Source organism: Artibeus jamaicensis, unplaced genomic scaffold (assembly GCF_021234435.1).
Source record: "Artibeus jamaicensis isolate MK-2021 breed Jamaican fruit bat unplaced genomic scaffold, CSHL_Jam_final scaffold_461, whole genome shotgun sequence".
Classification (NCBI taxonomy): domain Eukaryota; kingdom Metazoa; phylum Chordata; class Mammalia; order Chiroptera; family Phyllostomidae; genus Artibeus; species Artibeus jamaicensis.
Genome location: NW_026522045.1, coordinates 11,973,947 through 11,997,172, shown reverse-complemented (window position 1 = coordinate 11,997,172; position 23,226 = coordinate 11,973,947). Strand labels below are relative to the sequence as shown.

The window sequence follows — 23,226 nt, the reverse complement described above, 5'->3', positions numbered from 1 at the left end:
CAGGTGGTGTTAAGAGGCTGAAGGCCTCTAGAGTCAAGACAGACCAAGTTTCCAAACCTGGCTCTGCCACCTATGAGCCATGTTACATTGGACAATTTACCTAACCTCTCTGAGATTCCTCCAGCTTCTTTAAAATGGCATAATGATATTACACATTTCATAGGGTTATAGTAAGGATTCAATGCACTAATTCATTTTAGTTACTTAAAATGGTGCTTGGTCACAGTCAACATTGAAGAAACATTAACTATTATTATCATCATCACTCTCATTATGGTCATTATCATTTTAATTAATTGATTAATTCTAGAACAGAATAAAGCACTAAGGAGGAATTAGTTAAGACTTCATCCAAGAGGAGTGGTTTCTGATGTGCTTTGATCTCACTTCAAAATGATACCACCTGTCTCTGAGGAGTGTGACACATAAGGGAGGCTCTGTGGTATTTCCAAAGGCAACACTCAAAAAACTTCTAGAAACTACATGAGAAAAGAAGGTATAAAATGAACCCTGTGTCTTTAAATGATTAGAGGAGCTCTTGGATAGAGCATCTGAAGACTGCCTAATTGCCTGGTATGGCATGATTATAACAGATTTTTGACCAACTTATTGGAAATGGACAGCTAACCTTTGAGGGCTGAGGCTTTGCTGTCTGTAGGACAGTGAAAATGTTTATATGATCCCAGTGCCAGTGAGATCATATTAACAGCTCAAGTGCTAGGCATCTTTTCTTTCTACATATTCTTCATCACCCACACCCCTCACAACAGCTTGACAGATAAAAGTAACCCTCACTTCAACTTAATTATGGATGGAAAGTGTTAATGCAAAGTTAATTAACACAGTTAATTAACACTCCCAGCTGTGGTTCTTCCTCCCTTTTCCACCCAGCCCACACTATCTCCCTAATTCCCCAGAAGGGAAACTTCCAGACAGAAATAACAATATGATTTCTGAAGTTTTCCTTTGTTCTAGGAATGGTTGAGAGCTATCAGAGCTAGGGATCTTGTAATTGTAAATTAGGCAGCGTCTTACTTGCCCCACCCAGATATACCAATTATACCAGCTAATCAGCTCAATTCCAAACTCTAGCTTGTTCTCAGAAAAATGTAGACTGAAAAGAGAAATGAAGAAAGAAGGCACTCAACATAGTGGACCAAAGCAGGGTTATTTGGAATCTAAGATTCATGTGCTAGGGATGTCTCCTTACCTGGGGGTATGTAGCAGCTCAGGGAACTCATGGCTTATTATCCCTTCCCTTCCATGGCATTGAGCAGGTAATTATGAAATCAGACTAGGCTCCTGGAAAATATGTGCAGTTAGAGCTGGGGAATGGTAGAAACACCACAGAGCTAAGCCAGAAGGAGCCTCCCAAAATTAGTGGAAGGCTTTGAAAACTGAAGTAGTAGTGATCCCATCTTAGAAAAATATGTCAATAAACTATCAGCCAACCCAGCAGAGGTGCTAATGATGAGAAAAGTAAAGAAAAATGCTGATTTCATTCAGCTTCTCAGGAATGTGTTATTTATTGTCTGGGTGAGTCCTTGCATGACTGTTTCCCGAACTGGCATGATGTCATTGACCTTTGAAAGGCATTTGATTTTTTCGTGTTGCCTCCTCTCTTTCAGAATGGAAATGTGCTTTGTAGCCGAGTCAGATGTCCAAGTCTCCATTGTCTCTCTCCTGTACATGTTCCTCATCTGTGCTGCCCTCGCTGCCCAGGTAAACTGATTTACCTCTTTCTTTCCCAGCTGTGGTTCTTCCTCCCTTTTCCATCCAACCCACACTATCTCCCTAATTCCCCAGAAGGGAAACTTCCAGACAGAAATAACAATAGGACACTTTTAGGCAGTCCACACTGGCCCCTAAATACTGTTTATAGCCCAAGCAGGGCACATTCTAGGCTCTAACAAGTTCTTGGGTACCCACTAACAGATTTTCACTGGGCTTTTAATCATTTGAAGGTGCAGTCAGTTGGGAGAAGGGAACTGTGGTCCAGGTATTTTTTGCTGTAAACAGCCTCTTTCTGCCACAAGTAATGTGTACCAGGGGAGTTGTAGCATGGCAAAATGTGTCCTATGCAGTTAGTGCTGGAATCGCATCTGAGCATAGCTTCTAAATGATGACGGTCTGTTCATAAATCAAAGGAGCTGATCCAGTGAGGTTTATGACAGTATAAAGCTGCCTGCCTGCTGAATAGTCACCTGTTCCAGACTGTAGTTACTATGTGTACATTATTAAGAGTAAATCTAAGGAGAAGGCAGGCAGAGACTTTTTCACTAGGCTGGTAGGATATCTATGCTTCCATGGTTTGTGGTTAGGGTGTTTATCTGAGGCAGGGGCTCCCTCAGTGCCATGTTGTTCACATCTGACTAGGGCCTGGCTCCCACACCAGAGGCATGTGTGTGCATTGATTCAGAGAATGTCTGTGGGGCCAACAACAGTCCTAGGAGAAGCTAAGAGACAGTCTTGAAAACTGGAAAGCAGAAGCCTTATAGTCCTCTTAAGTCTTTTTATGGTCTCCCTCTAGGGGGAAGGTTCTGCAGTTTGGGTTCATGGATAAGCTTTATGGGGTCAGGGACCCTTTTAAATTGTTTGTAGTCTTTGGTGTAACTACATATATGTGTACATTTCTTCAGGGAGGATCCATCACTTTTTCAATATTTTTAAAAGGACAGGACATGACCATAAAAACACGAAGAACCACTAATCTAGAGCATAGATGGCACTTTCCTTCGTAAAGAGTGAATTTATAAGAGAAATCAAACATGTTAGGGCAAAAATTATGGGAATGGGGTTAAGAACAAGGTTCAGTGAAAAGCCAGTTAACTGAAATGTTGCAGAAATGACTTTTTGTTTAGTGGAAAGAAATTCCCAACCCTTTTTGTCACCACCTTTTTGGAGCAGAGTGAACTTTCCTGCAACAATAAATGCACTCTGATAAACACAAGGGATTCTTTACCAGATGGCAAAAGATCAGGCCATGTCACAGACTTCTGAGTTTTGGTAATGATAGTATATTCTCCAAGAGGTAAGAGACTGACTCAACATATGAACTACCTAAAAGTTGTTTTTAGGAATCAATCCTTAAATGAATGAGGCTTACTATTTTTCTGTTTATTTGCTTCTTGTATCCTACTTTAACTGTATTACAAAGGATTGGTATAGGAGGGGTTTGGGTTGATCGGAGTGAAATTTTTGATAAACAGGGTAATCTGGGGAACTTTAAAAAAAATCTGTCAGGTTGATTGTCATACAGTATTATGAAAACTGGGTTTTTCCCCCTGGAAAGCTCCAAAAGTGGTCTAAACTCATAAGAATTTATCTAAACTATATATAGAGGTTTTTCTTCCCTGGAAAAGAGGTTGAGGCATGAGAGTAGAGTATGGATGTCAATTATCCCAGATGTAAAACAGGAAGCAAGTATTGAGAGAAAGGGAAAGCATAAGCTACTAATTATTTTGAAAGCAAAATAAAATATTAAAAATTGAGATCATAAATCCCAGAAAAGAGAAAATTGAAAAAAATAAACACATTGTCTTGAAGATTTAAAAAGCCCATTTTATTGAGTATAGAAACCAGCTGTTCACTTTTTTTTTCCTTTCTTGTCTTTCGAGGTCATTTCCTTGTGAGCTTATTTTTTTCTTGTTAGCTATAATCTTTAACAGTTCTTCCTGTGGGTAGTGGTACTAAAGTTCCCTAATCCTTATATGTGAAAATGTCTTTATTTTGCTCCCATTCTTGAATGATAATTTTGGTATTAAATTATAGGTGAATGTTTATTTTGCCTCAGAACTTTGTGGATATTAATAAATGGTTTGTTGACTTCCTTTGTGCATAAGAAGAACTCTTCTCTTTGATTTTAGTTCTTTTTTATTTTTATTTATTTTTATTTGGGGGGTATTTCTTTTTTTATTGTAGTTCTTTTGTAGGTAACTTGTTTTCCTCTTCTTCTAGATTTTCAGATTTCTCTCTCTCTCTCTCCCTCTCTCTCTCTCTATTTGGTGCACAAAATGAGGTACTGTAAATGTATTATTTAATTTAGCCTGATCAATGCATGATGTTTTAAGTGAAAGGGCTGAAATTTCTCTTTATTTTTAAATCATTAGTTGTAAAAATTACTTCTTCACCTTCTATATTTTTCTCATTCTTTTTAAAATATATTTTATTGATTATGCCATTACAATTGTCCTATTCCACCTTCATTCCCCTCCCCCTGCACACCTCCTCCCCCCATTCCCTCCCTCTAGTTCATGTCCATGCATCACAAGTTCTTTAGCTTCTACATTTCTCATACTATTCTTGCCTCCCCTGTCTATTTTCTACCTACCGTCTATGCTACTTATTCTCTGTACCTTCTCCCCCTTCTTCTCCTCCCACTCCCCAGTTGCTAACCCTCCATGTGATCTCCATTTGTATGGTTCCTCTCCTCATCTAGCTGTCCACTTAGTTTGCTTTTGTTTTAGGTGTGGCTGTGAATAACTGTGAGTTTGCTGTCCTTTCACTGTTCATATTTTTTATCTTCTTTTTCTTAGGTAAGTCCCTTTAACATTTCATATAATAAGGGCTTGGTGATGATGAACTCCTTGAACTTGACCTTATCTGAAAAGCACTTTATCTGACCTTCCATTCTAAATGAAAGCTTTGCTGGATAGAGCAATCTTGGATGTAGGTCCTTGTCTTTCATGACTTGGAATACTTCATTCCAGCCCCTTCTTTCCTGGAAGGTCTCTTTTGAGAAATCAGCTGACAGTCTGATGGGCACTCCTTTGTAGGTGACTGTCCCCTTATGTCTTGCTGCTTCTAGAATTCTCTCCTTCATTTTAATCTTGGGTAATGCAATTATGATGTGCCTTGGTGTGTTCCTTCTTGGGTCCACCTTCTTTGGGACTCTCTGAGCTTCCTGGACTTCCTGGAAGTCTATTGCCTTTGCCAGATTGGGGAAAGTTCTCCTTTATGATTTGTTCAAAGAAGCTTTCCACTTGTTGCTCTTCCTCTTCCCCTTCTGGTACCCCTATACTTTGGATGTTGGAATGTTTAAAGATGTCCTGAAGGTTCCTAAGCCTCTCCTCATTTTTTTTGAATTCTTATTTCTTCATTCTTTTCTGTTTGGTTGTTTCTTTCTTCCTTCTGGTCCACTCCATTGATTTGAGTCCCATTTTGTTTCCATCACTATTGGTTCCCTGTGCATTTTGCTTCATTTCACTTAGTGTAGCCTTCATTTTTTCATCTAATTTGTGACTAAAATCAACCAGTTCTGTGAGCATCCTGATCACCAGTGTTTTGAACTGTGCATGCAATAGGCTGGCTATCTCTTTGTTGCTTAGAAGTATTGGCTCTGGGGCTTTGAGTTGTTCTTCTGCTTGAGCCATAATGTTTTGTTCTGTTCATGTCTGTTATGTATGAGGGGTGGAGCCTTAGGTCTTCACCAGGGTGGGGCAACCCAGTGGCTGGGCTGTGATGCTGTATTTGGGGGCGGAATCAGAGGGAGCAATAGCATTTGTTCCACTCTCTCTCAGATTTAGGTCCCCTCTGCCATGTCCCACAAGCAAATTGGGCCCTTCTGGTGATGGTCCCCAGGTGGGTTGACTTGTGTACATACTCGGACCCTGTGGGTCTCACCAAGAAAGTCTCCTGTGAGGCTGGGAGCCTCTCCATGAACCTCAATCCCCGAAAGTTTTTCCAATTGGTGCTTTTAGGCTTTATTTTCTGGTGCTGGGGCTTTGCGTTGTGCGGTCTGTCTCCCTGTATGTTTTTTCGCCTAGTTTATGGGTCTGGATGAATGATTCGTTGTTGTCGGACTTCTGTACAGTTTAATTTTCCGTCTGTTTTGGTTGTGTTTTAGTTTCTAAATCTTTGTTGTCCTTAAATTTGGTTGTGCGAGGAGGTACAGTGTTCCACCTATGCCTCCATCTTGACTAGAAGTCCTGTTTTTCCCATTCTTAGAGTTATCTTTGGTGTATATTGTTGCTCTTCATTTGATTTATCTTCTGTGAGTTTTAATATCGCCTTTTTTTTCCATGTTGGTATCTTCTCTGTAGTGATACATTACTTCAGCACTGTCCTCCAGTTCATGAATTCTTTCTCTAACCTTTTTATGCTTATTGTTTAGGCCATTTATTGAGTTTTATTTGTTTTAATTTTCAATAGCTCTATTTTTCCTAAATATTTTAAATTGTATTTTAAAATATCTACCTGTTGCTGTTTTATAACTCTCTGGCATTGTTTCTTGGTATTTTATTCTCTTCTTTGTTCCTTTAAGGCATATACATATTTATTTACTTGTTATTTTTGATCCTAAATTTTTTGGTATTTTAAGTATATTTTATTGATTATGCTATTACAGTTGTCTGATTTTTTTCCCTCCCTTTATCCTGCTCTGCCCTGTATCTCCTTCCTTCTAGTATCTATTTTATCCCTTAGTTTGTGTCCATGGGTCATACATATAAGTTCTTTGGCTTCTTCATTTCCCATAGTATTCTTAACATCCCCTTTTCTAATTTGTACCTGACAATTATGGTCCTTTTTTTTTTTTAAATAGCACATGCAGGCAGCAATTCTTCTGTTCTGATATGAGTCACTGACACTCGCCAGTTCTTGTAGTCAGGGTTGTTCCTTGGTTAAGCAGGAGCTGCAGCTGCTGATGTCTATAAAGTACTTATAAGGAAACTTTAATTTAATTTAAATTGTTTTATTTTTCAATTACAGTTGTCCATATTTCCTCCCCACCTCTCCTCCCCACCCCCTCCAAACCCAGTTCCCTCACTTACTTCCACCCTCCCCCTTGGTTTTGTCCATGTGTCCTTTATAGTTGTACCTGAAAACCCTTTTTGCCACTGTCCCCTACCCCCTCCCCTCTAGTTACTGTCAGTTTGCTCTTAATTTCAATGACTCTGGTTATATTTTGCTTGCTTTTTTCCTTTGTTGATTATGTTCCAGTTAATAGTGAGATCATAAGTGAGGTCCCACACCATGTGGCTTATTTCACTTAGCATAATGCTCTCCAGTTCCATCCATGTTGTCACAAAGGGTATAAGCTCCTTCTTTTTCTCTGTTGTGTAGAATTCCATTGGGTAACTGTACCATAGTTTTTTGAGCCACTTATTTGCTCATGGGCAATTAGGTTGCTTCCAGCACTTGGCTATTATAAATCGTGCTGCTATGAGCATTGAGGTACAGAGGTTCTTTTGGATTGGTGTTTCAGGGCTCTTAGGGTATAATCCCAACAGCGGAATTGCCAGGTCAAAAGGCAGTTCCATTTTTAATTTTCTGTGGAAATTCCATACTGTTTTCTAGAGTGGCTTCACTAGTTTGCATTCCCACCAACAGTAAACTAGGGTTCCCTTTTCTCAACATCCTCTCCAACACTTGTTTGTTGATTTGTTTATTTTGGCCATTCTGACTGGTGTGAGATGGTATCTCACTGTGGTTTTAATTTGCATTTTTCTGATGGCTAGTGATGTTGAGCATCTTTTCATGTGTCTCTGGGCCCTCTGTATGTCTTCATTGGACAAGTGTCTGTTCAAATCTTTTGCCCATTTTTAAATTGGGTTGTTTGTCTTCCTGGAGTGGAGTTGTGTGGGTTCTTTATATATTTTGGAGATCAAACCCTTGTCTGAGGTGTAATTGGCAAATGTTTTCCTATATGGTTGGCTCTTTTTTCATTTTATGCTGTTTTCTTTAGCCATGCAGAAGCCTTTTTAAATTTGTTGATGTTCCATTTATTCTTTCCTTTATGTCCCTTGCTTTAGGGGACATATTGGAGATGATGTTGCTGCATGGAATGTCTCTAGGACTTTTATGATGTTATGACTTGTATTTAAGTCTTTTACCCACCTTGAATTTATTTTTCTGTATAATGTAAGTTGGTGATCAGGTTTTATTTTTTTGCATGTAGCTGTCCAGATCTCCAAAAACCATTTGTTTAAGAGGCTATTTTTGCTCCATTTGATGCTTCTTCCCCCTTTGACAAATATTAATTGACCATAGAGACTTGGGTTTATTTCTGGGCTCTCTGTGTCTGTTTTTATGCCAGTACCAGGCTGTTTTGATTACAGTGGCCTTATAATACAGTTTAATGTCAGGTATTATGATCCCTTCTGCTTTGTTCTTCTTTCTCAAAATTGCTGCAGCTATTCAGAGTCATTTATGGTTCCATATAAATTTGTGAAATGTTTGTTCTACATCTGTGAAATATGTCATGGGTACTTTAGTAAGGATTGCATTGAATCTATAAATCATTTGGGTAGTATGCATTTTCATTATGTTAATTCTTCCAATCCATGAACATGATACATGCTTCCATTTGTTTGTGTCTTCCTTAATTTCTTTCTTCAGTATTGCATAGTTTTTTGAGTATAGGTCTTTTACCTCCTTGGTTAGATTTATTCCTAGGTACTTTACTTTTCTTCTTGCTATATCAAATTGGATTTTTTCCTGATTTCTCTTTCTCATATTTCATTGTTGCTGTACAAAAATGCATTTATTTTCTAAATATTGGCTTTGTAACTGGCTGTTTTGCCAAATTCATTTTTATTAGGTCACATAGTTTTTTGGTGGAGTCTATAAGATTTTCTATATCCACTATCATGTCATCTGCAAACAGTGACAGTTTTGTTTCCTCCTTTCCTATTTGGATGCCTTTTATATCTTTTTCTTCTCTGATTGCCGTGGCTAGGACTTTGAGTACCATGTTGAATAGGACTGGTGAAAGTGAGCATTCTCTCTTGTTCCTGATCTTAGTGAGAAAGCTCTAAGTTTTTGTCCATTGAGTATGATGTTGGTTGTAGGTCTTTCACATATGGTCTTTATTATGTTGAGGAATGCTACCTCTATGCCCACTTTGCTGAGTGTTTTTATCATAAATGGGTACTGTACCTTATCAAATGCTTTTTCTGCATCTATTCATATTATCATGTGATTTTTATCTTTCATTATCTTTATGTGGTGTATTATGTTAATTGATTTGCAAATATTGTACCATCCTTGAATTCCTGGGATGAACTCCACTTGGTAATGGTGCATGATCTTTTTAAGGTATTGTTGGATGAGGTTTGCCAGTATTTTGTTGAGGATTTTAGCATCTATGTTCAGCAATGTTGACCTGAAGTTTTCTTTCTTTCTTGTGTCTTCAACCGGTTTTAGGATTAGGATCATGTTGGGTTAATAAAAGCAGATTGGGAGTTTTCCATCTTCTTAAATTTTTTGAAATAATCTGTGGAAGATGGGGGTTAGCTTCCCCATAAATGCTTTGTAAAATTCTCCTGTGAAACCATTTGGTTTAGGGATTTTGTGGTTCTGAAGCTTTTTTTTTTAATCACTGTTTCAATTTCATTAAGGTTTATTGGTCTGAGCAAGGGGCGGGGGAGGCTGGGATGGGAAAAATAGACAAAAAACTGTACTTGAAAAATAACTAAATAAAATTTTTAAAAAAAGATAACATTTTTAAATGCAAAAATAAAATGCATCGTATTATAAAAAAAAGGTTTATTGGTCTGTTCAGGCTTTCTGCTTCTTCATTATTGAACTTTGGTAGATTATATTTTTCTAGAAATGTATCCATTTCCTGTAGGTTTTCAAATTTCTTGGCATACAGTTCTTCACAGTAAATTCTTACAGTCCTTTGTATTTCTTTAATTTCAGTTGTAATCTCTCCTCTTTCATTTCTGATTGTGTTTATTTGGGTCCTCTCCCTTTTCTTCTTGAGTCTGCTTAAAGTCTTGTCCATTTTGTTTATCTTTTCAAAGAACCAGCTCCTGGATTCATTGATCCTTAGAATTGTGCTTTTAATGCCTATGCCATTTAATTCTGCTCTGATTATGGTTATTTCCTTCCTTGCACTTGCTCTAGGCTGGTTTTGTTTTGGTTCCTCCAGTTCATGTAGGCATAGGGTTAGGTTGTTTATTTGAAATGCTTCTGTCTTTTTTAGGTAGGCCTGTATCACTATGAACTTCCCTCTCAGGATGGCCTTTGCTGTGTCCCATAAGTTTTGGATTGTGGTGAGCTCATTTTTATTTGTTTCCAGAAACTTTTTGATTTCTTCCCTAATTTCTTTCTTGACCCATTCATTGTTTAATACAATGCTATTCAATCTCTATGAGTTTGAGTGTTTTAGGGTTTTTTCCTTGAGGTTGGTTTCTAGTTTCAGTACCTTGTGGTCAGAGAAAATGCTTGATATGATTTCAATTTTCTTGAATTTGTTAAGGCTTGTTTTGTGTCCTATCATGTGGTCTATCTTTGAAAATGTTCCATGTGCATTTTAAAAGAATGTGTATCTTGCTTTTTAAGGGATGAAAGGTTCTGTATATTTCCCTTAAGTCCATTTTATCTAGGGCATAGTTCAGTGCCACAGTACCTTTGTTGATATTTTGTTTGGAAGATCTGTCTATTTTTGACAGTGGAGTGTTAAAATCCCTTATTATAATTGTGTTGCTCTCAATATCTTTCTTGAAGTCCTCCAAGATTTTCTTCATGTATTTGGGTGCTCTTATCTTGGGTGTATATACATTTACAATATTTATGTCTTCTTGATGGATTCTTCCCTTGAGTATTATGATGTGATGTTCTGGGTCTCTCTTTATTGTCCTTTTTTTTTTTTTTTTTTTGGAATTCTATTTTGTCCAATATGAGTATTGCTACCTGGGCTTTTTTTTTTTTTCCTGTCCATTTGCTTGGAAAATTTGTTTCCAGACCTTCACTTTCTGTCTGTGTAGGTCTTTTGTTCTGAGGTGTGTCTCTTGTAGGCATCATATGTATGGGTCATGTTTTCTTATCCATTCATCTATTCTATGTCTTTTGATTGGAGCATTTAATCCATTTATCTTTAAGGTTATTATTGATTGGTACTTATTCATTGCCATTTTTTGTACCTATGTTCCTCTGTTTGTCACTAATTTTCTTCCTGTTTTTAAAGTAAACCCTATAGCATCTGCAGAGCTGGTTTGGAGGAGGTATATTCTTTCAGGTTTCTTTTGTCTGAAAAGTTCCTTATTTGGCCTTTCATTTTAATTGAGAGCCTTGTTGGATAAAGTGGTCTTGGTTGCAGGCCTCTGGTTTTCATTACTTGGAATATTTCTTGCCATTCCCTTCTGTCTTGGAGTGTTTCCATTGAGAAGTCAGCTCCTGGTCTTATTGTGGCTCCCTCATATATTATTTCCTGTTTCTCCCTTGGTGCCTTTAAGGTTCTCTCTTTATCTTGGAATTTTGTCATTTTAATTATGATGTGTCTTGAAGTGGGCCTTTTTGGGTTCCTCTTGATTGGGACTCTCTGTGTTTCCTGGATTTGTGTGACTTTTTCTCTCATCAAATAAGGGAAGTTTCTCATCATTACTTTTTCAAACAGATTTATTATTCCTTTTCTATCCCTTTCTGTTCTTCTCCTTCTGGTATCCCTGTTATATGGATATTATTAAGTTTTATATTGTCCTGCATTTTCCTGAACTACTCTTCATTCTTTCTGAGCCTCTTTTCCTTGTCTTGCTCATTCTGGGTGGTTTTTTTCTACCTTGTCCTCCAGTTTGCTGATCCAATCTTGTTTCATCAAGCCTGCTTTTTATTCCTTCTACTCTTTTCTTTAGTTCAGAAATTGTGTTCTTCATTTCCTCTTGGCCCTTATTGATAGTTTCTATTTCCTTTTCATGTTCATATAGTTTTCAGTGAGTTCAATGTAGTTTCCCTGTAGTCTTTGGTTATTCTCTATGAGCTCTTTGAACTTCCTGATAACCATTACTTTGACTTCAGTATGTGATAGATGACTTGCCTCTATTTCATTTAGCATTCTTTCTGAGGCTTCCTCCTTTCATTTCATTTGAGGATTGTTTCTTTGTCTTCCCATTGCATGTGAGACTAATCTTGTTAGCCTCTGCTTCTTAAATTTATCTGTTTTGACTCCCTGGGTTTCTGCTGTGAACTTCTATGGTAGAATACCTGTGAGATTTAGTGGTTTCATCTCCTTGATCTCCTGAGCTCACTGGCTGTCATTTATGTTGGCTCTCTGTATGTCTTTTGGCTTGGATTGCTGTTGGGTCTTTCTTTGGCGGGTCCTTCCTACCAGCTGGTTAACTGAGGGTCACTGTGTCTACCCTCTCTTATATTCTGTGGTGCAGTTTTGGGCAGGTTGTACTGAAGCTGGTTCTTCCTTGTATACAAGGTTTTGAGGATTCTGTGTTGCTCTTGTTCAGTTGTTTGTTCTGGGTAATTTCTCCACTATTTAGCTGTATTTCCAGATAGATGCTTGGTGGAGTTAGTGTGGCTTCCACTCCCTTTTTCACCTCCTCTTGTTATTTATTGGTGGTTCCTTTATTATTGAGTTTCCTCTTCCAGCAGGTATCCTGGTGTTCACAGATTCCACCTACACTTTTTTGTGATCAGTTGGAGAGGGAAGAAAAAATGGTTTAAGACAGTAAGAGTGTATTCTATGGTATGTACACTACCAGCCCATACAGAAGAGAAAGGAGATCCTTTGGATATGTATAGTGTTAACCATGATCTTTCACCCAACTAGACACTTTTTAGAAATAGTGGAAATAAGATAAATCTCTTGTTGGGAGGGGGAAGGATTGTGAGGTGGGTGTAGGAAGCAGTGAGCTTGTGGGAGGTCACATTGTGAGGTAAAGTGAGAGTAAAGGATAGTAAATAGGTATAGTGTGTGAGAGAATAGAGTTAACCACTACAGTAATAGAGTTCAGGAAAGCATGAAGTGGTCTAAGGTGTGGTAGGGATGTTGTGTAGTATTTACAATAGTATGGAACAGCTATTATTTACAATAATAATGGAGCAACAAACATATCACAGAATCTATGTGATCTGGATAGCCACAATAGGAAGTATAGGACCTAGAGTAGTATGCTAATGGAACACATGTGAAATGAAAGACAGTAAATTAACAATATACTATGAAAGAGAGAACCAAGGAAAATGCCATTATGCTTCTTATTTCCTGTACCTTTTCCCTCATTCTTCATCTCCCCCTCCCCACTGATAACCTTCCATGTGATCTTCATTTCTGTGATTCTGCTCATGTTCTAGCTGTTTGCTTAGTTTGTTTTTGTATTTATATTAGATTCAGTTTTTGATAGTTGTGTATTTGTTGTCATTTTACTGTTCATAGTTTTGATCATCTTCTTTTTCTCAGATAAGTCTCTTTAATGTTTTATATAATAAGGGCTTAAGTGATGATGAACTCCTTTAACTTGACCTTATCTGGAAAGCATTTTATCTGCCCTTCCATCCTAAATTAAAGCTTTGATGGATAGAGCAGTCTTGGATGTAGGTCCTTGCCTTTCATGACTTCAAATACTTCTTTCCAGCCCCTTCTTGCCTGCAAGGTTTCTTTTGAGAAATCATCAGACAGTATAATGGGAACTCCTTTGCAGGTAACTCTCTCCTTTTCTCTTGGTACCCTTAAGATTCTCTTCTTATCTTTAATATTGTGTAATGTAATTATATTGTGCCTTGGTGTGTGTGTCCAACTTCTCTGGCAGTCTCAGCTTCCAGGACTTTCTGGAAGTCTATATCCTTTGCCAGATTAACATAGTTTCCTTCTTTTTTTTTCTTCAAATAAGTTTTCAATTTCTTGTTCTTCCTCTTCTCCTTCTGGCACCTCATATGATTTGGATGTTGGAACATTTAAAGATGTCCCATAGGTTCCTAAGCCTACCCTCTTTTTATAATTTTTATTTTTATTTTTTTCTTTTTAATTAATTTTATTTAGTTATTTTTCAAGTACAGATTTTTGTCTATTTTTCTCATCCCAGCCTCCCCCGCCCCTTGCTCCCCACCTCCCTCCCATTTCCACTCCCCTTAGTTCTCGTCCCTGTGTCCTTCCTATTTGTTCCTCCAAAACCCTCCCCCTTTTTCCTCTTAACTTCCCTTCCTTCTCCCCGCTGGCCACTATCCACTTGCTCTCTATTTCAGTGTCTTTGTTTTTTTTTTTCTGCTTGCTTGTTTGTTTTCTTGTTTAGCTTCCTGTTAAAGGTGAGATCATATGGTATTTGTCTTTCAGCACCTGGCCTATTTCACTCAGCATAATGCTTTCCAGTTCTATCCATGTTGTTGCAAAAGGTAGTAGCTCCTTCTTTCTCTCTGCAACATAGAATTCCATTGTGTATATGTACCACAATTTTTGGATCCATTCATTTACTGATGGGCACCTAGGTTGCTTCCAACTCTTGGCTATTGTAAATTGTGCTGCTATGAACATTGAGGTGCATAGGTTCTTTGATATTGATGTTTTAGGATTCTTAGGATATAATCCCAGCAGTGGAATTGCTAGGTCAAAAGGCAGGTCGATTTTTATTTTTCTGAGAAAATTCCATACTGTGTTCCATAATGGTTGTACCAGTCTGCAATCCCACCAACAGTGAACTAAGGACCCCTTTTCCCCACAGCCTCTCCAACATTTGTTGGTCGTTGCTTTGTTTATGATAGCCATCCTGACTGGTGTAAAGTGGTATCTCATTGTGGTTTTAATTTGCATCTCTCTGATAGCTAACGATATTGAGCATCTCTTCATGTGTCTCTGAATGTTCTGTATGTCCTCCTTGGAGAAGTGTCTGTTCAAGTCCTTTTCCCATTTTTTAATTGGGTTGGGTGTCTTCTTAGAGTGGAGTTGTGTAAGTTCTTTGTATATTTTGGAGATTAAACCTTTGTCTGAGGTACTTTTGGCAAATATGTTTTCCCATACAGTTGGTTGTCTTGCTAATTTAATACTGTTTTCTTTAGCCATGCAGAAGCTTTTTATTTTGATGAGATCCCATTTGTTTATTCTTTCCTTTATATTCCTTGCTCTAGGGGACATATCAGTAAAAAAAGTTGCTGCTTGAAATATATGAGATTTTCTTGCCAATATTCTGCTCTAGGACTTTAATGGTGTCACGACTTACATTTAAGTCCTTTATCCACCTTGAATTTATTTTGGTGTATGGTGTAAGCTGTGCTCAAGTTTCATTTTTTTGCACGTAGCTATCCAGTTCCCCAACACCATTTGTTGAAGAGGCTATCTTTACTCCATTTTATCTTACTGCCCCCTTTGTCGAATATTAATTGACTGTAGAGAGTTGGGTTGATTTCTGGGCTCTCTGTTCTGTTCCATTGGTCTATGTGCCTGTTTTTATGCCAGCACCAGGCTGTTTTATTACAGTGGCCTTGTAATACAGTTTGATATCAGGTATTGTGATCCCCCCCCTACTTTGTTCTTCTTTCTCAAAAAGAGCAGCTGCTATTCGGGCTCATTTATGGTTCCATATAAATTTTTGAAGTGTTTGTTCTGTGTCTGTGAAATATGCCATTGGTACTTTAATAGGAATTGCATTGAATCTGTATATTGCTTTGGGTAGTATGGACATTTTGATGATGTTAATTCTTCCAATCCATTAACAAGGTATATGTTTCCATTTGTTTGTGTCTTCCTTGATTTTGTTCTTCAGGGCTGTGTAGTTTTCTGCATAAAGTTTTTTTACCTCCTTAGTTAGGTTTATTCCCAGATATTTTATTTTTCTTTTTGCTATATCAAATGGGATTTTTTTCTTGATTCCTGCTTCTGCTGACTCAAGGTTGGTATACAAAAATGCCTTTGATTTCTGGATATTGACTTTGTAACCAGCTGTTTGCCAAACTCATTAATTAGTTTGAGCAGTTTTGGGGTAGAGTCTATAGGATTTTCCATGTACACTATCATGTCATCTGCAAATAGTGACAGTTTTGCTTCCTCCTTTCCTATTTGGATGCCTTTTATTTCCTTTTCTTGCCTGATTGCTGTGGCTAAAACTTCCAATACTATATTGAATAGAAGTGGTGAAAGTGGACATCCTTGTCTTGTTCCTGATCTTAGTGGAAAAGCTTTTAGTTTTTTCCCATTGAGTATGATATTGGCTGTAGGTCTCTCATATATGGCCTTTATTATTTTGAGAAATGCTCCCTGTATTCCCACTTTGCTGAGTGTTTTTATCATAAATGGGTGTTGTACCTTATCAAAAGCTTTTTCCACATCTATTGATAGGATCATGTGATTTTTGTCTTTGCTTTCATTTATGTGATGTATTACATTTACTGATTTGCGAATATTGAACAATCCTTGCATCCCTGGGATGAATCCCACTTGATCATGGGGTATGATCTTTTTGATATATTGTTGGATGCGATTTGCCAATATTTTGTTGAGGATTTTAGCATCTATGTTCATCAGCGATGTTGGCCTGGAGTTTTCTTTCTTTGTTGTGTCTCTATCTGGTTTTGGAATTAAGATGATGCTGGCTTCATAAAAAGAATTTGGGAGTTTTCCATCCTTCTGGATTTTTTGGAATAGTCTGTGAAGATTAGGGGTTAGCTCTTCTTAAATGCTTTGTAGAATTCTCCTGTGAAACCATCTGGTCCTGGGCTTTTGTGTGATGGGAGTTTTTTGATTATTGCTTCAATTTCTTTTGCTGTTATTGGTGTTTTTAGATTTTCTGCTTCTTTTTCATTGAGTTTTGGAAGATTGTATTTTTCTAGAAATGTGTCCATTTCCCCCAGGTTTTCAAATTTCTTGGCATACAGTTCTTCATAGTAATTTCTTACAATCCCTTCTATTTCTGTGGTATCAGTTGTAATCTCTCCTCTTTCATTTCTGAATGTGTTTATTTGTCTCCTCTCTCTTCTTTTCTTGATGAGCCTACTTAAAGGCTTCTCTATTTTGTTTATCTTCTCAAAGAACCAATTCCTGGATTCATTGATCCTTAAAATTGTGCTTTTAGTTTCTATGTCATTCATTTCTGCTCTAATGTTGGTTATTTCCTTCCTTCTGCTTGCTCTGGGCTGTCTTTGTTGTTATTCCTTGAGTTCTTGCAGGCGTAGGGTTAGGTTTTTTGTTTGAAATGTTTCTATCTTAAACCCCTGTGACCCAGCAGAGGAGCAAGCTACGGAAGCTGGGACGTTATCAACTCCTGTGCCACTGCCATAGCGACGGGCCTGGACGCCCGGGAGTCGGGTACAGAAGCCCGGACACTCCAAACGCATTGAAGTCCCTGGGAGGCAGAGGAGCCAGCTACGGGAGCCAGGATGTCCTCAGCCCCTGTGCCGCTGCCGTAGCGACTGGACTGGACTTCGGGGAGTCAGTGACAGGACTGGATGCCGGGGAGTCAGGTATTGAAGCCAGGACACTCCAAACCCCTGTGACAGCCCAGGGCAGCAGAGGAGCCAGATACGGCAACCAGGACATTCCCAGCCTCTGTGCCACTGCCGTAGTAACGGGCCTGGGTGCTTGAGGAGGCGGCTACTAGAGCCGGGACATTCAGCAGTCGTAGGCAACCAACACAGGGACCAGCGCGAGGACCAGCGTGAGAGTAGGTGGAGATGAAGAACATCAAGAAACTTCAAGGAGTCTGCACCTCTGAACTTCACAAGGATCATACCACAGAAGTTTACACCATAAAACCAGAGTTTCAGAACAAATCAATTTTAGAAGCAGAGACTAGCAAGAAGAGTCTCAAACAATGGGAAGACTAAGAAACAATCCTCAAATGAAAGAAAAAGCAGAAACGTCAGAAAGAATGTTAGATGAAATAGAGGCTGATCAACTATCAGATAGTGAATTCAAAGCACTGGTTATTACGAAGTTCAAAGAGCTCATAGTGAACTACCAGAAACTACAGGGGAACTACAATGATCTCTCTGCAAACTACAGCAACATGAAAGAGGAAATGGAAATTATCAGCAAGAGACAAGAGGAAATGAAGAATACAATTTCCGAATTGAAGAACACAGTAGAAAGTTTCAAAAGTAGGATAGATGAAGCAGAGGATAGGATTAGGGAGGTGGAGAACAAGGTAGAAAGTATCTCACAGAAAGAGCAAGAAAATGAAAAGAGGCTCAGAAAGAATGAAGAGGGATTAAGAGAAATGCAAGACAATATGAAATGTAATAATATCCGAATAATAGGAATACCAGAAGGAGAAGAAGAACAAGGGATAGAAAACGTATTTGAAAGAGTAATGACAGAAAATTTCCCTAATTTGATAAGAGAAAAAGTCTCACAAATCCAGGAATCACAGAGAGTCCCAATCAAGAGGAACCCAAGGAGGCCCACTTCAAGACACATCATCATCAAAACGGCAAAATTCCAACACAAAGAGAGAATCTTAAAGGCAGCAAGGGAGAAAAAAGAAATAACATACAAGGGAGCCCCAATAAAGTTAGCTACTGACTTCTCAATGGAAACACTTCAAGCGAGAAGAGAATGGCAAGAAATATTCCAAGTAATGAGAACCAGAGGTCTACAACCAAGGCTACTTTACCCAGCAAGGCTCTCAATCAAGATAGATGGCCAAATAAAGAGCTTCCAAGACAAAAGAAGTCTAAAAGAATACGCCTCCACCAAACTAATCCTACAAGAAATACTAAAAGGACTGCTTTAAGGAAAGGAAGGAAAAGAGGGAGACAGAGAGGAACACAGGTACAAAAATGGCAATGAATAAGTACCTATCAATAATAACCTTAAACGTAAATGGATTAAATGCTCCAATGAAAAGACACAGAATAGCTCAATGGATAAGAAAGCATGACCCACACATATGCTGCCTACAAGAGACCCACCTCAGGACAAAAGACCATCACAGACTAAAAGTGAAAGGCTGGAAACAAGTTTTCCAAGCAAACGGACAAGAAAAAAAGCTGGGGTAGCAATTCTCATATCAGACAAAATAGACTTCCAAAAAAAGGCCATAAAGAGAGACCCAGAATGTCACTTCATTATACTCAAGGGAAGAATCCACCAAGAAGACATTAACATTGTAAACATATATGCCCCAAACTTAGGGGCACCAAAATATATCAAGAAAATCTTAGAGGACATTCAGAAAGATATCGACAGCAACACAATTATAGTAGGGGATTTTAACACCCCACTATCAAAAATGGACAGATCTTCCAAACAAATTATCAACAAAAATATTGTGGCATTAAACAACACCCTAGATGAAATGGACTTAACTGATATATATACAGCCCTTCATCCCAAAGAAGCTAAATACACATTCTTTTCAAATGCACATGGAACATTTTCAAACATAGACCACATGATAGGACACAAAATGAGCCTCAAAAAATTCAAGAAAATTGAAATCATACAAAGCATCTTCTCTGACCACAAGGGACTGAAATTAGAAACCAACCCCAAAGAAAAAACCCCAAAGCACCCAAAATCATGGAGACTGAATGGTATGCTATTAAACCACGAATGGGTCAAGAATGAAATTACAGAAGAAATCAAAACGTTTCTGGAAACAAATGAAAATGAACTCACAACAACCCAAAACTTATGGGACACAGCGAAGGCAGTCCTGAGGGGGAAGTTTATAGCAATACAGGCCTACCTTAAGAAGATAGAAACATTTCAAGGAAACAACCTTACTCTATGCCTGGAAGAACTCAAGGAACAACAACAAAGACAGCCCAGAGCAAGCAGAAGGAAGGAAATAACCAAGATTAGAGCAGAAATGAATGACATAGAAACTAAAAGCACAATTTTAAGGATCAATGAATCCAGGAGTTGGATCTTTGGGAAGATAAACAAAATAGACAAGTTTTTAAGTAGGCTCATCAAGAAAAGAAGAGAGAGGACACAAATAAACACAGTCAGAAATGAAAAAGGAGAGATTACAACTGATACCACAGAAATAGAAGGGATTGTAAGAAATTACTATGAAGAACTGTATGCCAAGAAATTTGAAAACCTGGGGGAAATGGACACATTTCTAGAAAAATACAGTCTTCCAAAACTCAATGAAAAAGAAGCAGAAAATCTAAAAACACCAATAACAGCAAAAGAAATTGAAGCAATAATCAAAAAACTCCCATCACACAAAAGCCCAGGACCAGATGGTTTCACAGGAGAATTCTACAAAGCATTTAAGAAGAGCTAACCCCTATTCTCCACAGACTATTCCAAAAAATCCAGAAGGATGGAAAACTCCCAAATTCTTTTTATGAAGCCAGCATCATCTTAATTCCAAAACCAGATAGAGACACAACAAAGAAAGAAAACTCCAGGCCAACATCGCTGATGAACATAGATGCTAAAATCCTCAACAAAATATTGGCAAATCGCATCCAACAATATATCAAAAAGATCATACACCATGACCAAGTGGGATTCATCCCAGGGATGCAAGGATGGTTCAATATTCGCAAATCAGTAAATGTAATACATCACATAAACAAAACCAAAGACAAAAATCACATGATCATATAAATAGATGTGGAAAAAGCTTTCGATGAGGTACAACACCCATTTATGATAAAAACACTCAGCAAAGTGGGAATACAGGGAGCATTTCTCAAAATAATAAAGGCCATATATGAGAGACCTACAGCCAATATCATACTCAATGGGAAAAAACTAAAAGCTTTTCCACTAAGATCAGGAACAAGACAAGGTTGTCCACTTTCACCACTTCTATTCAATATAGTATTGGAAGTTTTAGCCACAGCAATCAGGCAAGAAAAGGAAATAAAAGGCATCCAAATAGGAAAGGAGGAAGCAAAACTGTCACTATTTGCAGATGACATGATAGTGTACATGGAAAATCCTATAGACTCTACCCCAAAAACTGCTCAAACTAATTAATGAGTTTGGCAAACAGCTGGTTACAAAGTCAATATCCAGAAATCAAAGGCATTTTTGTATACCAACCTTGAGTCAGCAGAAGCAGGAATCAAGAAAAAATCCCATTTGATATAGCAAAAAGAAAAATAAAATATCTGAGAATAAACCTAACTAAGGAGGTAAAAAAACTTTATGCAGAAAACTACACAGCCCTGAAGAACAAAATCAAGGAAGACACAAACAAATGGAAACATATACCTTGTTAATGGATTGGAAGAATTAACATCATCAAAATGTCCATACTACCCAAAGCAATATACAGATTCAATGCAATTCCTATTAAAGTACCAATGGCATATTTCACAGACACAGAACAAACACTTCAAAAATTTATATGGAACCATAAATGAGCCCGAATAGCAGCTGCTCTTTTGAGAAAGAAGAACAAAGTAGGGGGGATCACAATACCTGATATCAAACTGTATTACAAGGCCACTGTAATAAAACAGCCTGGTGCTGGCATAAAAACAGGCACATAGACCAATGGAACAGAACAGAGAGCCCAACAATCAACCCAACTCTCTACAGTCAATTAATATTCGACAAAGGGGGCAGTAAGATAAAATGGAGTAAAGATAGCCTCTTCAACAAATGGTGTTGGGGAACTGGATAGCTACGTGCAAAAAATTGAAACTTAAGCACAGCTTACACCATACACCAAAATAAATTCAAGGTGGATAAAGAACTTAAATGTAAGTCGTGACACCATTAAAGTCCTAGAGGAGAACATTGGCAAGAAAATCTCAGATATTTCAAGCAGCAACTTCTTTACTGATATGTCCCCTAGAGCAAGGAATGTAAAGGAAAGAATAAACAAATGGGATCTCATCAAAATAAAAAGCTTCTGCGTGGCTAAAGAAAACAGTATTAAATTAGCAAGACAACCAACTGTATGGGAAAACATATTTGCCAATGATACCTCAGACAAAGGTTTAATCTCCAAAATATACAAAGAACTTACACAACTCCACTCTAAGAAGACACCCAACCCAATTAAAAAATGGGAAAAGGACTTGAACAGACACTTCTCCAAGGAGGACATACAGAACATTCAGAGACACATGAAGAGATGCTCAATATCGTTAGCTATCAGAGAGATGCAAATTAAAACCACAATGAGATACCACTTTACACCAGTCAGGATGGCTATCATAAACAAAGCAACAAACAACAAATGTTGGAGAGGTTTTGGGGAAAAGGTGTCCTTAGTTCACTGTTGGTGGGATTGCAGACTGGTACAACCATTATGGAACACAGTATGGAATTTTCTCAGAAAAATAAAAATCGACCTGCCTTTTGACCCAGCAATTCCACTGCTGGGATTATATCCTAAGAATCCTAAAACATCAAAATGAAAGATCCTATGCACCACAATGTTCATAAGCAGCACAATTTACAATAGCCAAGAGTTGGAAGCAACTTAGGTGCCCATCAGTAAATGAATGGATCCAAAAATTGTGGTACATATACACAATGGAATTCTATGCTGCAGAGAGAAAAAAGGAGCTACTACCTTTTGCAACAACATGGATGGAACTGGAAAGCATTATGCTGAGTGAAATAGGCCAGGTGCTGAAAGACAAATACCATATGATCTCACCTTTAACAGGAAGCTAAACAAGAAAACAAACAAGCAAGCAGAAAAAAAAAACAAAGACACTGAAATAGAGAACAAGGGGATAGTGACCAGAGGGGAGAAGGAAGGGAAGTTAAGGGGAAAAAGGGGGAGGGTTTTGGAAGAACAAATAGGAAGGACACAGGGATGAGAACTAAGGGGGGTGGAAATGGGAGGGAGGTGGGGAGCAAGGGACGGGGGAGGCTGGGAAGGGAAAAATAGACAAAAAACTGTACTTGAAAAATAACTAAATAAAATTATTTTTTTAAAAAAAGAAATTTTTCTATCTTCCTTAGGTAGGCCTGTATTGCTATAAACTTCCCTCTCAGGACTGCCTTCACTGTGTCCCATAAGTTTTGGGTTGTTGTGAGTTCATTTTCATTTGTTTCCAGAAACGTTTTGATTTCTTCTGTAATTTCATTCTTGACCCATTCGTGGTTTAATAGCATACCATTCAGTCTCCATGATTTTGGGTGCTTTGGGGTTTTTTCTTTGGGGTTGGTTTCTAATTTCAGTCCCTTGTGGTCAGAGAAGATGCTTGGTATAATTTCAATTTTCTTGAATTTTTTGAGGCTCGTTTTGTGTCCTATCATGTGGTCTATGTTTGAAAATGTTCCATGTGCATTTGAAAAGAATGTGTATTTAGCTTCTTTGGGATGAAGGGCTGTATATATATCAGTTAAGTCCATTTCATCTAGGGTGTTGTTTAATGCCACAATATCTTTGTTGATAATTTGTTTGGAAGATCTGTCCATTTTTGATAGTGGGGTGTTAAAATCCCCTACTATAATTGTGTTGCTGTCGATATCTTTCTGAATGTCCTCTAAGATTTTCTTGATATATTTTGGTGCCCCTATGTTTGGGGCATATATGTTTACAATGTTAATGTCTTCTTGGTGGATTCTTCCCTTGAGTATAATGAAGTGACATTCTGGGTCTCTCTTTATGGCCTTTTTTTGGAAGTCTATTTTGT

General features: G+C 37.9%; 1 protein-coding gene across 3 annotated transcripts in view; it reads left to right on the top strand.

Annotated features, from left to right (window-relative positions):
- CHRDL1 (chordin like 1) overlaps positions 1-23,226 on the top strand; it is a 171,348-nt gene that overhangs the window by 26,449 nt on the left and 121,673 nt on the right. For all 3 annotated transcript variants that reach the window (XM_053657497.1, XM_053657496.1, XM_053657498.1), the window contains exon 4: positions 1,629-1,722. In XM_053657497.1, coding sequence (XP_053513472.1) covers positions 1,629-1,722 — 94 coding nt within the window. The remainder of the gene's footprint in view (positions 1-1,628; positions 1,723-23,226) is intronic.